General features: G+C 50.9%; 1 protein-coding gene across 7 annotated transcripts in view; it reads left to right on the top strand.

Moving 5' to 3' along the window:
* Positions 1-1,561: 1,561 nt before the first annotated feature.
* The window catches only part of SMG7 (SMG7 nonsense mediated mRNA decay factor), a 47,865-nt gene continuing 34,652 nt past the window's right edge, over positions 1,562-14,774 (top strand). For all 7 annotated transcript variants that reach the window (XM_027463825.3, XM_027463826.3, XM_072042188.1 and 4 more), the window contains exon 1: positions 1,562-1,726. In XM_027463825.3, the coding sequence (XP_027319626.1) occupies positions 1,698-1,726 (29 nt within the window). In that variant the 5' untranslated portion in view covers positions 1,562-1,697. The remainder of the gene's footprint in view (positions 1,727-14,774) is intronic.

A 14,774-nucleotide genomic window follows, 5' to 3' on the forward strand; every position in this document is an offset into this window, starting at 1 on the left:
TTATTGACTCATTAGCAATAAAAATTATAATATGCTCTGACCTCTCTGAGAAATCTGCTTCTTTGAAGATAAGACCTTTATCACAACTCTCTTTGAATAAAACTAAGTGGAGACAGACTTGTGGCTCCTCCTTAAATGGAAGGAAATTACCCCCTTGCCTCCAAAAAGGTTTGGAGTAGAAATTAATAAGAAACACTGGGGCTGTTCGTTCCCCAGTGTGGCAAGCTGCCCAAGATTCAGGAATCAGTTCTGCCCCACGCAACTCTCTCGGGGCTTTTGAGGTGGCTCTTGAAGTGAACTGGACTCGAACAAGACTAAACAAGACAGCCACTGAGTCAATGCAGCCCACTCCTTGCTTTTTCCCAACGTGGCATGAGGGATGAGACCCATGTGCGTGGGATGGACAGATGTTGCAGGAAGCCAGAATGTGCCACCCTGGATGTGCCACACAGCCAAAACACCTCAAATTAAGCTTCTGTCTTTGAATCCACATGCAGAAGCTGAGTTTAGGGTGAGGCAGTACTGAAAATTCCTGTTTGGACAGACCCAACCTGTTCTGCTCAGAAGTGCACTCAGACTCACAGAGACAAGCCAGTGCTCCAGTGCTCCAGTTGCATCGTATGAAGGCCATCACGGTGCTAATGGTGGCTAAAAAAAAATGATATATATCAAATTGTCCTTGCAGCCACCTTCTAATTTACATAATAACAGTGTAGGTAGCACCAAGGCCTTGCTGCCATGGGGTACAGGAAGCAGAGGACATTCCAGAGCACCCTTTGCAGTTTGGTGGCTGTGCTATAGCCATGCTGTACGGTGTTGTTCTGCCTCAGAGGAAGCCTCGGGCAGGGGGTCCTCTAAAGAGGTGGAAAAAGGTGGAAAGGTTTGGCTGAGGCAGACGAAGGGATGGGGACGCAGACCCTGGACCCCAGAGCAAGCTCTGGGCAGGTGAGAGCAGCCCCAGTTTGCCCAGTGCTGCCCGGTTTGTTCCCACTCTGCAGGCAAGAGCCCACGCAGAGGAGGGATGGAGGCAGAGCCCCAAGCCCTGCCCAGTTTGGGCCCGAACCCAGTCGCGAGGCAGCTGTAGGCAAGCCCCGTCCGTGCGCGCACACTGAGTCGCGATATGTCGGCGCGGGGCAGGGCCTCGAGCTCCCCGCCCGCCCGATCGGGGGCCGCGCTGGGCCGGCGCCGCGGTTGCCATGGCGACAGCCCGCTCGGCCCCCTCCCCTGCGGGGGTTGCCATAGCAGCGGGGCAGCCAATCGGCGGCCGCCTCTCAGGGGAAGAAGGGGGGGGAAGGTGCGGGGAAGGCTTTGCCGGTGGCGCCGCCGGAAGTGGCGGCGGGGCCGGGCCCGGAAGTGCGGCCGGCGGGGCGGGAGGGCCCGGAGGGGCGGCGGGGACGGGACGGGACGGGACGGAGCCGTGCGGCGGCGGCACCCGCACCAGAAGCGGCGGCGGCACCCGCACCAGAAGCGGCGGCGGCTCCGGTTGCAGCTCCTCCTCCTCCCGGTGCGGCCCGTGCCCGGCCGGAGCGCGGTCCCCGGCCCCTCCCCTCCCGCCCCTCCCCGCGGCCCTGCACGGGAAGATGGCGGCGGCGGCCGGAGGCGGCGGCGGCAGCGGCGGCGGCCTGGGGGCGTGGGGCCGGCCCGGCCTGTGAGAGCCGCGGCGGGGCGGCGCGGCGGCGGCGGCTGAGCGGCGGAGGATGAGCCTGCTGTGCGCGCAGTATCTCCGGTGAGAGCCCTGCCGGGGGCGGGGGGGCGCCTCCTGCCGCCGGGCGAGGCCGCGGGGGGCTCGGGGGGCTCCGGGCCCAGCCCCGCCACGGGGCCGGGGAGGCTCGGGCCGGGGCACCCTCGGCGCAGAGCAGAGCGGGGACGGCCCTCGGCCCCCGGCCCTCCTTGCCCTGGCCCCGCCGCAAGGTCACGCCGTGCCCCGGGGCGGCGGGGAGCTGCCGGGCCCTGCGGGGCGGCCCGGCCGTGCCCCCGCCGGCTGCAGGCCCCCGGCGGCTGGAGCTGGGCGGCTGGGAGCGCTGGCCGGGACGCGGGCCCCGGGTCTTGCTGAGAGCGCTGGGGGCTGGCACCGCCTGGCTTCCTGCAGGCTCCCTCGGCGGGCACGAAATGCTTTTTTTGTCTTACAGCTGCGGGAAGGAGAGTCGTGAGACGCCGGTGGCCTTTCAGTGTCTGTAATGTGCTGAAGGAGGGGGTGTTGTGCACCTCCCGGCCTTCCGGGGCGCCTCGTGAGAAAGGTGTAGTGCTACCAGAAAGACATGCTGTCTCTTTCTGGAGACTTAAAGGCCTGGGCAGGTTTCTAGAGCGGGTTCCAGGAGGTTCTTGTATTTCCCAAACAATTCTTGACTACCGTTGTGAAGCACCTCAGCTGTGCCTCTGTACTGATTCTTCAGATCCATCTGTTCTTCTTAATCTTATCTGCGCCTGCCTCCCTGGTGGTCCAGATCCCAACTCAAGCCTTCGCCCCCTAGAAGTAGTTGATCTTTTCTCTAGTAACAAGTTCACAAGATTTTTTTTTCTTCCCAATTAGATCTCTAACCTGCACTGTCTTAGCAGCTTCTTCCATTTTTCCAGACACTTCACGAATACAAGGTCTAAAACGTCTGTTGTTAGCTCTTCTCTGCTGGTACAAGAGTTGCTTTAGTATCTGTCTTAATCATGTTGCAGCTCCCCCCACCCCGTGGTTATGAGCCTGTGGCTGCCTTGTGTTCCTGCAACGCAGCGCTGCCCCAGCCGCATGTGTCCTGCCCAAGGCACCTTCCTGCACCCCCAGGCTTTTTCTTGGCACTCCTTGTTCTGTGCCAAGCTGGAGATCATCCTTGCCTGCAGCATGTGGGCAGTAGTCACCTCTCTCTGCTAACTTTGCTCCTCTGATGGTGTAGCTCAGCCCGAAATGTATTTGCAGACTGCTCTGTGTTTGTGTAGTGCCTAATGTAACAGGACTGAGCACTGGGTGCTAATACCTTACATCTGGTGATTCCTGGGTTTGCCACCACAAACCCGATCTCCTTCAGAAAAAGGAAAAAAAGAAAGGGGGGGAAGCCCCCAAAACTTTCCAAGCAGTCTGTAGCCAGCAACGTGCGCGTTTTCCCTCTGCACAGCGTTTGTTTCAGTTCTCTGTGGAGAGGGTAGGCTTGGGGGCAGTTTCCTTAAATCTGCAAAATGCCTTTTATGTCCACAGCAGCATTACTGTGTATGTTTAGTTCTTTGATTTGCATAGGGCAGAAATTGAGCTGCTGGGAACTGGATGGCTGCAGCCCAGGCTCATGAGGGAAGAAGGCCTCAAGGTCTCAGAGCCAGATCTGTTAGTCCTTTGCTTTATGGAGGAGGGCATCCTCCTGGCGCCAGCATTGCAAGCTCCATCCGCATGGAATGGTGAAGGAACAGACAGATAAAGGGTAATGATACAAAAAGGTAGCTTAAAAAAATGTCGAGCTGGGTAAAAGTGCGGGGCAGTTTGTCTCTGCTACTCTTTCACTTCGCAAAGCTAATGAGGGACAGAAAAGTTTGTGTGAAAAACCTTTCTCTGTGTGTTTGAAGTTTAGGTAGGAGAGAGCTGAATTTCTGAGGTGACCGTGTAATGCTTGAATAACTAGTGAAATAATGACTCTGCAAGAATCAAGAGACACTGAAGAGAATGAGCAGGGAAGAAAGGGACTCTTGGCCAGAGTGCCTTAACTCCTCCCCTACCAGCCTCTCGTTGTCTGTATATATATATGTGTGTGTGTGTATATGTACATGAATCAGTTGTTCTAAAATGCTGTTCTTAAAAGATCCTGACCCTTCAGTAAGAGTGCAAGAGCTGAGAAGCAGCTGGTGCTCCTACAGAAGTTTTCCAGAAAGAACAGAGAAGGTCAGACTTAATGTACCCAGTCTCTCTGAAGTCCTTTTTCAAGTCATCTTCGTATGTTGTGATGGTGTTGGGGGTCTTTGCTTTCCTGCATGCAATATCCTTTTCAAGGTCACCTCTCAGGAGTACCAGGTTTCATTCTGTCTCTTCTGAGTGAAGTTTCCTAGGTACTTCTCTTGGGTCTGTCTTTGAGACACTTTACCAAGATCCCTCGATCTAGTCAGGTGAGTAAAAACATCAGAAAGTTCTTTTAAAGAGGTCTGAGGAGTGCGGCAGAGTTTGCACCTCTCTGCTCAGGTGAATGCATTCTCAGCCTGGTGTGTCTGATCTGGCCAAATTCATGCTGCTTGGGGAGTCTTCAGGTATTCCCCATACATCAAATGGATCCTGTGGGACAGGCATCTTAAACATTTCATGTATCCTGCTAGCTACAGAAGGCACTTAGAAGCAAATTATACTGCCGATGGGATCTCTAACATAATACCACTGAAACTTCCTTTTTAAAGACAGTACTAAGCTTGAACCCACCTACTCCTCTTGTCTTTGCTCTAAGGAAAGAGCTTCATTGCCAATTCTGCGTGCTAACATTCCAAGTGTAGTCAGTGTGGACTCAGAAGTGTCGCAGTTTGGCGGAGACGTGACCGTCTGGATTGTGTTTTACAGAGCTGTGAACTCCAGTTTCAAGTTAAATGTGGCATTACTCCGGTAAATTGTGGCTTTTAGCACTATGTAAACATAGCATAAAAAGTGCCTGAATTACAGGGCTCAAACACTGCTTAGAAATCCTGGTGCTGACGAACCAGGAGGTAGTTTCCTTTAGTCTTAGGATGAGGCTATAACCAACTTCATTAAAGGTTTGGCTGCTTTAATAATTTAAATCATGGCTCTCTTTTCAAAGACTCATCAGTAGCTCCATTAACTTCTGCATCTGCCATGTCTCTGTGCAGTTGCTCCGTTGCTGTCTGCCAGGCCGTGACACACCTCTCACCAGGTTTCTTCCTTGTTAGTGGAGGAGGGCAGGAGCAGAGGTGATTTAGTGCTGCAGCCTTCGCGTGTGAACGTGTCCTGGTACCGATCCCTGAGGAGGAGGATGTAAAACTGATGTGTGTTGGTGCCCGAAAGGCACCAAAGACAGCAAAGCAATGCATGGCTGGAGCATACTGCCTGGAGCTGATGGGGTCGCTGGGGCTGGAGGTGACCTCAGCAGTCCCTGCCTTAACCCCCTCTCCAGGAGGGGCGGCCCCGGTGTCACAGCAGGTTGTTCAGGGCTTGATAGCCCCTAAAGAAGGAGACAGCTCGTGCTGCTCCTCCTTCGTGTTGTCTGAACCTTGTGCTCTCCTTCCTGCCATGTGCCGCTGCTGGCGGCCTGGCTTCGTCTTTTTATCCCAGCCCATGGGCTTGTGGCTGCTGTCCCCTGCCCCAAGCTGGGTGAGTGCAACCTGGGGCTTTACAGACTTCGCTCTGGCTGGTCTGCAGTCCTTTGTGGCTTGTCTTCACATCCACTGGGTCTGGGAAAGTTTTCCCTCTGTTTTTTTTAAATGTTCTGCAATGATTAATGCTACTTTCATGCATTGTTTACTCTTGGATTTTAAACAGGAGAGGAGTAGTAGAGAGGTCAGAAAGCTGCGCTGGCCTTTTGGGAGGCACTTCTTAGCAAGGTGTTTTCTCTGGGGAGAAGTGAAGGGAAAAGTGTTCCTTCTTTGTTGTCCATATGAGCTGTTCCTGGCACTTGGTAACTAGACTTACTGCAGTTATTTAACACAAGCAGCTATTCTTCAAGGCAGAGGGCCGTGGTTTTAAAGGCAAATATGATTGATGATGAGTAGTGCTTACTGCAGATCTACAAGCTTTGTGTGGTGACCTATGGAGTAAAAAGAATTAAAATTAAAAAAAGACATTAAGCAATTCCCCCAGAGCTACCTGCTAGAAGAAAGGCTTCCTGCTGCAGGCCCCCAGACATGCACCATGTCTCTTGGGTCTGTTCTCTGTGTGTGCCAGGCAGCTGTAGCCAAGCAGCTCCCCCTTTTTTTTTTTTTCCTCATGGGCTTTTTGGGGCTTTTTACATCCTTCTGCCACCCAGGGGCAACTTGCATTAAGGTCACATCTCTCATAGCCCTTACGCAGTGTTCTGCCCAAGGAAGTAAGGCTCCTGTGAACGTCCTGCTTGCCAGCTGTCGCTCCACTTCCTCCAGTGCTTCTGATGCAGTTGACCCGTCTGCAGAGGGACAGGAGTCTCGGCGCTGACAGTTCCCCTCGGCATGGTGGTAGCTGTGTGGTTGGAGCAGCCGTCCAGGCGGTGCTTCTGCTGGAGAGCGGTGGGCAGAGCTTACTGGGCTCAGTAGGCACATACAGGGCTTCCTGCTAGCCGTGGTGTGTGGGGTTTGAGCCTGTGCTGCTGCAAGGTCCTGTTGGGGCAGATGGGGAGGCCAGGCCCAAGTCCTGTGGGCATTCAGGGACTGATGGACATGTTTCGGCTGGCGTGGCTGTCAGGGAGGTGGCTCGGTGTGGATGCAGGCAGGGGGAGAAGGCTGCAGCAAGCAGGTGACTTGGCCCTTCTTCCTTAATGCCTTGCCAAGGGCTTGCCATCTGGAGAGCTGCTGCTGCTTGCAAGAGCACCCCACTCTTCCTCTAACCCTTTCCCCTCGGCCCTGATTTGATAGTGTACGTTTTGGGCCAGGTCTCCAGAGAACTGCTTTATTTCCTCTTTTTTAGCTTCCTCCATTTAACTGGAACACGTTCCCCAGTGCCATTCATTGAGGTACTGCTGACGGACGGGGGAGCTTTGTGCATGGCAGGAGCGAGGCGCTAACAGCAAGGGGCTGCTGCTCCTGGCGATGTAGTGCTTGCTGTCTTGAAGCACTCACTGACCTGTAGCAGTAGGAAATAACGCCCCGTTTGCTAGGATGTGTGAACCCTTGCGTGCCCGTGCATCAGTGGTGTGGCTGTCGAAGTGGTACCCCAGCTTTCAGGCTGGGCTGCGACCCCTCCTTTTGCTGCCTCAGTGCACGGCCTGTGGTGGCTGCTGTTACTGTGCTGTGCTCGGGGTTATTGCAAAGCAGTGTTCCAGTGACCTACAAGTGCAGCTGGTGTAAGTAAAGCTGCAGCTGTGTTTATTTATTCGTTTTTGGTTAGAGGGATGACTTGCAGCAGGTATTGTTCTAACCTGTGTATTCCTGCATGGTGTGACCTGTGTTGAAGAGGAGGGGGCCCTGCTGTGGCAGCGTAACCCAGTGGTGCTTCTCTGGAGCTGGGAGCGGGGTTCTTGAGCTGATCACAGCACTTCGAACAGGCTGTCCCTTTCCTGGAGTGCAGACTTGCAGAGGCTTTGGGTTAAGTTTCTTTATTTTAGAACATGGTGAGAAGATACACTTGCCTGTTAACATCCACTTGATGATGATTTAGCTTGTTTTATTTCAGTACTGAATGTAAAGCATACTGTGATATTCAAGCTACCCATAAAATCCAAGTCTTCTGTCTAAAGAGTATCGTCCTTGGAGGAGCTTCATAACGAGTAACCCTAGACTTCTCCGATGAGATGTGTGGTGGCCTCTGAATAAGCTGATTTGGGTGCTGAATTGTATCATTCCCTTCTACATCAGGCAACCTAAAGCTTCGTGTCATTCCATCTGCCTGGAAGGTGGAGCTGCTGGGTTTGCAGCTCTGGCTGTTGCAGGCATCGTGATGCTTCCCGCTGGAGAAGAGGCTGGAGCTGCTGCTGGGCGCCCCTTGGGCTGGTGGGGAGGACGGTGGCTTTGGATGGGTGCCTCGCCTTCAGCCCTCCCTGGTGAAGGAGAGGAAGGATCATGGGGTATGTGTGGTGGCCAGGAAAGGAGGAGAGGGAGCCTGGAGCTGCTGGGGGCTGAGGGCCCTTCATTGCTGCTCTCGGGCCTCCTAGCAGAGATCTGCTTGTGTGAGCAGACCCGTTGGAGCGAGGGGTGGTAGTAAGGAGTGTTGTTGCGGGGTGACCTGGGGCTGTGGCTCTGCCCTCAGGCCCTGGTTTCTCACTGGTCCCTACAGGAGGGAGCACTGCTGACCCTTCTGTCTGTGCCTTGGCCGCTCGGGCTGCGGGCAGCATCTTGTGGGATGCAGTCTTATGGTTAGCCTGGGTTCGTCACCACTGCTCACAATGCTGCCTTTAGGCCCTGTTTCCAGGCTTGTGTGGCCGCTGCTGCTCTTTCCACTTAAACTTAAGAGCTGGAGGAGCAGTTCAGGTTGTAGGCTTGGTGTCTTCCTAGACAACCAAATGCGGGGGAAATTGCTCAAGCAGTGTCTGGATATTGCATGTTTCTATTCCTCCAAGCTGTATTTGCAGCCACGCGTTCAGATCAACGTAATGCTGTGAGGTAAGATGGAACAAGAGCTTTTGGAGTAATGTGAGGTCTGCTTTCTTTTCTTTCTGTATTCCAGTAGGACATTTCTCAGGTTATTCACACTGGCTTCTGCACTCAAGGGATTACTGTAAGGAACTATAAGGCTGAGGAGTCTCTTGGGATTGTTACCCTGCTGTGGGCCACAGACTGAATTTCACTGATGGGACTCAAATCAGAGATACCCTTGAGGTACTTAGGAGTCCAGCTAGAGTTAATTTTGTCTTCCACCTGTAGGGGGAAAAAGTCACTTTCCTGAAAGTACTTAGAATGTCCCTAATAAGTCAGAGGTCTGTTTCCCATATTTTAATTTCATTGTGTTGTTGAAAGTATCTCCTAATGCTCAGCCTTAGTGAACACTTTCTGCTTCATCTAATGCTGGTATGTGTAAGTTGATTTTGTATATTTTTTCCCATTTCTTTGAAGGAGCTAATTAGCTTTCTTACAGCTAATGTCAGGAGGGGAGGGGAATGAATATGTGACAGATCAGTTGCGAAGACCATCTTTCAGCCCTTTGGTCTATGATAATCCTAGAAATTCTGCTGCTGTGTTCTCTGCTGCACAGCCAGCCTCCTGGAATTTGCTTTGCCGTGTCCTGCCTTGGTCGCTCTGATTTGACAAAAGCACATGGGTGTTGCTTTGTGGCAGGCAGCTGTGCCATGTCATCTTGTTTTAAACCAGGGTTTCCTGGAGCCAGTAAGGAACCTTTGACAGGCTCCAGCTTTGGTTCCTTCTGCAGTCAGTGGATGTTTGTACCAGGGCCTTTGAGCATTTGTACTCCTAGTTTGAGGTACATTTGAGCGATTGAGAGGGGTCTCTAGGGCAGTCTTTGTAGAACAGCCTCCTAATAACTAAAAATAGAAAAGTTAATCATCTGTCCCTGTGAAGAGGGGGAGAAAGAGGGAGACTTTGTTTGGCTCTTGCCTAGATGCTAGTTGTCTTGAAGCAGTATAAATGCTGGTAGAGGACAATGAAGTGACAAAAGTGCTGAGGAGAGAGGCTTGATCTAACCGGCTGTTCCTCAGGAGGCAGGGGGCAAGCAGGTCTGCTTTTATGAATGTCACTAAGAGTAGTCTTAAAGAATTTGTCACTTAAGAAGTGTATGAAAACAGAAGCAACTCTTTGAGCTTCAACATTCAGCCGCAGTTGCTAGCAAAAAAGGGAACGCAATTTCATTTTGAATAGAAACATGAGATTCAAGGAAGGCTATTTTTGGTATGGGTTACTGAATATAAAAAAAAATAATGATTGAAAGATACAGGGTAAACCTGTAGTAAAAATCTAGGAGGGATGTTAGTTTGTGTTAATACCATCAATACGCATGAAGTTGAACCTATATGTAAAATCTTTAACTAGAAAAGAAGTGATGAAGTGCTTATTATGGATCCTTACTACTAATCTGAATTAATACAGAATACCTTAATTTAGGAGCATGTCACACAGGGTATGTAAGGGGATGAACTTCTGGAGATTTTCCCACCTGGTGCTATGTCTCCATACTACCCTGTTGTTGAGATGGTTTTAGTTTTGAAGCATGCTGCAGGAGTGACAGGGCTTGGGGCAAAGTCAGGTGTAGGGAATTATGGCTTGCGGGGTGAGCTGAAACACCCATCTTCCTGGGTTTGACCTCAAAGACTGCAGTGACCTCTACAGCTTTAGGCTATCCCAAAAGGTACGTCTGGTATCTTTCTCAAGAAGATACCAAATGCGTGCTGATGCTGTCTGGGCAACTACAGGCTATTTTGGTAGCTTCCATTGTAGCCTGCTGGGTAGAAGCCAGCGTTAGAAAAGGTGCTTGGTGTCTACCTGTAACATTTTGTTATTTATGCAGAGTTTTGGGATACTGTCTCAAAATCAGGTAAAATTCTGCCTGCTTTGCATTGAAGATAGTTATAAAGATGTATCTTGTGTGTAACTGTTTCTGTTAACTCCTGAAATAATTCTTTGAGGACTATGAAACTGGCAATTGTTATGCTGGAGTTGTGTTTTTCAGGCGTAGCCCAGGAGTAGCTTGTGTTTGAGGAAGACCTCTGAGCCTTGAAGGACTTGGCTGCAGGAAGCCTTCTCTGCAGGGCTGACAGCACCGCTGAGCATATGGAGCTCAGATCTTGAGGCTGAAGCGGCATGATTCATGTAGTTTCCATGCTTTTCTGTCAAATGCCGAAATGCAGTGCCAAACTATTCTATTTTCCAATTTGTTCTGGGTGTGCTAGAATACTCCACAAAGCGTTTGTGTGGTGACAAGGTCCAAGCTATTGTGGCTGTGGAGTGAAATGCCAGAGCTGAGCAGGCTTCTGCGAGCAGAGCACGCGCGGGCGTTGAGCTAATGGCCTTTAATTACGCACTCACGCCGGATCTTTTCCCGGCACGATCGGTTCTTACTCAGCTTGCAGCAGAGATGCAGAAAACGCTGTCTCGGTGTAAGGCACGGCTCGGTTTAAGGCACGCCGCAGTTCTGCGGGGCTGGCGGTGTGGCTGGGGTGGGCTGGGAAGCATGTGGCACGGTGTTTTGTGGGAATGACGAGGTGAGGGAATTGCATACCTTGTCTCTCGATGTCCTTTCCAGCCTTGCCATTTTTTCCCTCGGGCTGGGGGTTGTAGCCCAGTGCTGTGGAGCCTTTTTTGCAGCTGTTGCAGTGGGTGGAGGGAGCGTGGTGAGCGGCTCTGCTCTGCATGAGCTGCTCAGAGGTGGTCCTTTTTGAGTCTGTATCTGAGGGGTTGAGATGTATGTTTGAAATACAACGATTTTTGTAAAAATGGGCAATCCCCCAAAGCAGGACTAGCTGTAGAAGTTACAGACTTGCTCAGAAGCTTGATCCTAGCCGGTTGGTGAGTTACGGAGGCTGGAGGGGTGCGTTACAAGTTACCGAGCAGCTTGCTTCAGAGTTGGTCCCAACCTGCTGTGAGCAGAACTTCTGGGGTTTGCTGGGCTCTGCGGCTGAGCTGCACTGCCAAGCAGGCCAAGGGTTAGTTATACATGTTGGTTTTCCTCGGGACCCACTTGGCTCCAATTTGTGCTCAGAAACTTCAAGCTGCTCAATTTCTAGAGACGGGCAGTTCTCTGAGCAGCGTCATCTGTGCTGCTCTAGTCCTGAGCTCATAAAATTCTCCAGCCACAAGCTGCTGGGGTCGACTTCTCTTCCAGCTGAACACAGACAAGAGAGCAGCCCCTATGCATCCCAGAGTTTTGCAGTCCATCTGGATGAGGAGCTGCACAGCTCAGCCAGGAGCTGAGTGTGGCAAGGTTACAAAGCCTCCTTCCCCTAGCTCCCTGCTGCTCACGCAGGTACTGCGAGACCTCAGGCCATCTGTGTGGATTTGTCCAGCTCTGTAGGAAATAGTGCTGGTTGTGTGGCCTGAGGTGAGAATTTAATGTCTGCATCTTTTTTTATTTGAAATTGCTGCGTGTTAGTGCCAGAAGTATTAAAAGTGCCATTTGTCCATTCAATCTTTTATCATCGTGCCTTTTTGCAGTTATACTTGGTTTTAATCCCTGGGTAATAGGTTCCTAATTTTTCTGTAGTGTGGTGAGATTTCAGAGCCAACTTTAGAAAACTCAGGTGAGCGTACCGGAGCTGGTCATAATGTGCTCTGCTATTCCTTGTGGGAGCATTCTCCCTCCCTTGCTTTTGTCTCTCCTCTAATAGAGCCTGGACTAGGAGAAAGGGAGTAAATAAGATTAAAAAAAATAATGCTATTCTGTCCCCTTTCTCAGCTCCCTCCTCTCAGCTGTCGATTCAGCCCCAAATTGACACCAGCATACTTCAAAGCAAAACAAAAACCAAAACCCAACCAAAACCAAGACACCAATATTCAGGTACTAAACCATTGTAATTTTTTTTTTGTTGAAGTTAACTTTTCTTTGGAGGAAAATCGAAGAGTGGTTGCTCAGTGTTGCTTTGGAATTGTTTCTGTGTGAGCATTTCCACCTGTTGGAGTGGTTAAATGTTTAATGATAACTTGTGTTAAGTGTATTTGGCTTTCTTGTTAATCTATTATAGAAAAGTGACCTTTTCTTCCCCAAATGAAGAATCCCCCATACTCCCTTTGTTGCTTCCTTATCAGTGTGTGTGTGGGGGGATCTGGGATTTGATAGGGGAACTGAAATAGTTGCTGATGCTTCAGAGCTGCCAGGGGAAAACCAAATGGAGTTCCCCTTCAGGCATGGTGGAAAACAGCATGCTGTGCTGTGTGTTTCTGCAAGGTTGGGAGTTTTCATGGGTTTTGTAGGAGTTGGCCCATCACAGATCTCACCCAGCTTCTCCTTGCTGTGTAAGAGAAAGCGTGGGGTAAATGAATCTTGGCTCTGGCTGTTGTGCGCCTCGGAAGCAGTGTGTGGCAGTGAGGCAGCCCAGGACAGCTGCTTTGAAAACCTGGGCTTCGTTTTGTGCTCGGTGATGAAGCTGGTTAACACAACTGTGCTTCCCTCAAACTGCTGCGGCCTCTAATAGTTACAGCATGGTGCGTGCTGGACTGATTTTCTTAAAAGGGTGTTGAATTATAATAAAACCAAGGAATTTGTATTGCAACAAAGTGAGCTGGTTTGGGGCAACAATAAAATGGATTCTTTACTTTAGAGATACGTGAAGGGTCTGAAGGCAGGTGGCAATGAGACAGTTGGAAAGCTTGGTCCATAAATGCCAACATTTGAGTTTGTAAGAGAGAAGTGATGGTCTGGGGTATGGATTTAAGGTGCCTAACTACCTGTTACACAAAGGCAGTGCCTAACAGGTGCTTAGGGATTGAACAGAAGGCTTTTGTCTTTGGGCTTCAAGCTAAAACACCGGGCAGAGTGTAACTGAACAGCTAGCACAGCGCATCAAGCTGTACGTTCTGACAAAGATGCCTGAAATACATTTGAACTATGTTTTGTGTTTTTTGGCTTTGGACTTACAAACTGGTCAGGAAGAGATGGCCTGAAGACAACTGCTGAGGCAAGCCAAGCAAGGAGCTGCTTCAGAGTAGTCTTGAGGTGATAAAATGCAAGCTGCGCCGAGTTTGCTGACAGGCAACACGTTTTTGCAGCAAAGTGAGTCATTCTAATGCAAATTCAACATGAGCTGGTTCAAGAAAAGATATGGATAAAAAGAGCTTATTGCCAGATGCCTGATGAGACTTGCAAATGAGGAGCCATTCATGAACCTCTCGCAGGTATCAGGCCACGGTGTGTGCCCACTGGGGGTCCACAGGCACCAGCAAAGGCACTTCAGTGAAGGCAGTGCATCTTTTCTCTCAAATACTGGTATTTGGGCAGCGAGGCAGAGCAGGTTTGGTGCCCGGTGTGTCCTCTCTTGCCCTATCTCAGCCACCGCGGGTGCAGGTGTTTTATTTGGAGTTTATCTTTAGGTGGAAACAAGAAGCAGCATGCAAGAGTGAGACCAGCCTGACTAATCCCTTTGGCCTCGAGGAAGTATTGAAATAACTCCTATGCATTTTATTAAAAAATATAGTGATAATCCCTTTAGGGTGTCGCAAGCTTATGAAATACAAAAGGCAGTTTGCTTTGCAGCTGCTGCTGAGATTAGCATTAAAGGTATTTGAGGACTGACTTCCAAAACAGATTGAAAAAAATTTTGGTGTAAGTTCCGGCAAAGATCTCTTTCAGCAGAAGCTCTGGGGAGGAGCTACTCAGTAGTAACAGGAATATTGAAGGCTCAGGCATCAGCATCTTCCTTCACAGTCGGCCAGGGCCAGCCACGCTGGTGGGGTGATGCGTTTGCAGAGCATCTCTCAGCAGTGGCACTAACTTGGTGCAAAGTAATTCTCCAGGAAACAGTTGGGCCACACTTTTTTTGGGGAAAGGGAGGAGAAGCCTTTATAATGGTGTTGTTTGCATTTCTCCTTTACCAGGCTGGTTGTTGCAGGTGGTCCCATGTGGGCAGAGCAGCAGCTGGGCAGAGCCTGTTCCTGGGAGGGGAGTGTGGGGGTGGTGGTGGCGGTGCTGGGTGTCCTGCTCTGCGGGAGCTGCGGCTGCCTCAGCTCAAAGGAAAGAAGCCTGCAGAACCGGCGGGTGTTCCTGGGTGAGCCAAGCTGTGTTATTGCCTTGGCTGGCTGCTCAGAACAGCAAAAAAGATAGCTGTGCACCTGGCAGGGCCAGCTCTGTCTCGCTGCCGTTCCTAACCTGTGAGCTGAAGCATCACCGGGCTGCCTCAGCTAGTGAGGCAAGTCCAGCTTTCCTTTTGGCACCAGTGAAGATATTCTTGATGAAAGCCCTCAGAGCATCCCATTGCTTCCTGGGTGGTGCTCTGGTGCCTCGTGGCCAGTTGCTGGAGGTGATCCTGCATTTAATGCAGTCAGGTTTGGTGAAGGGGCCACCCAGTGTGTGTCTTCCCAGTGAAGCACTGGGACTCATGTGATAACTTCTTAATCCTCATGTGGATCTCAAAACCTTTCCTCATTTGTGGTGAGGAGGTGGGACCCAGAACAACCTGAGAAACTGCTATTTTTATAGTCACCACCACTTGACATTGGTGAGAGAGTGCATGCTTGTTTGTGCAGCCTCCCCGGCAGGGGCTTTCTCCTGGCTCCAGTACTTCCCGAGCCTCCATGCCAAACCC

This window comes from Anas platyrhynchos, chromosome 8, assembly GCF_047663525.1.
Source record: "Anas platyrhynchos isolate ZD024472 breed Pekin duck chromosome 8, IASCAAS_PekinDuck_T2T, whole genome shotgun sequence".
Taxonomy (NCBI): domain Eukaryota; kingdom Metazoa; phylum Chordata; class Aves; order Anseriformes; family Anatidae; genus Anas; species Anas platyrhynchos.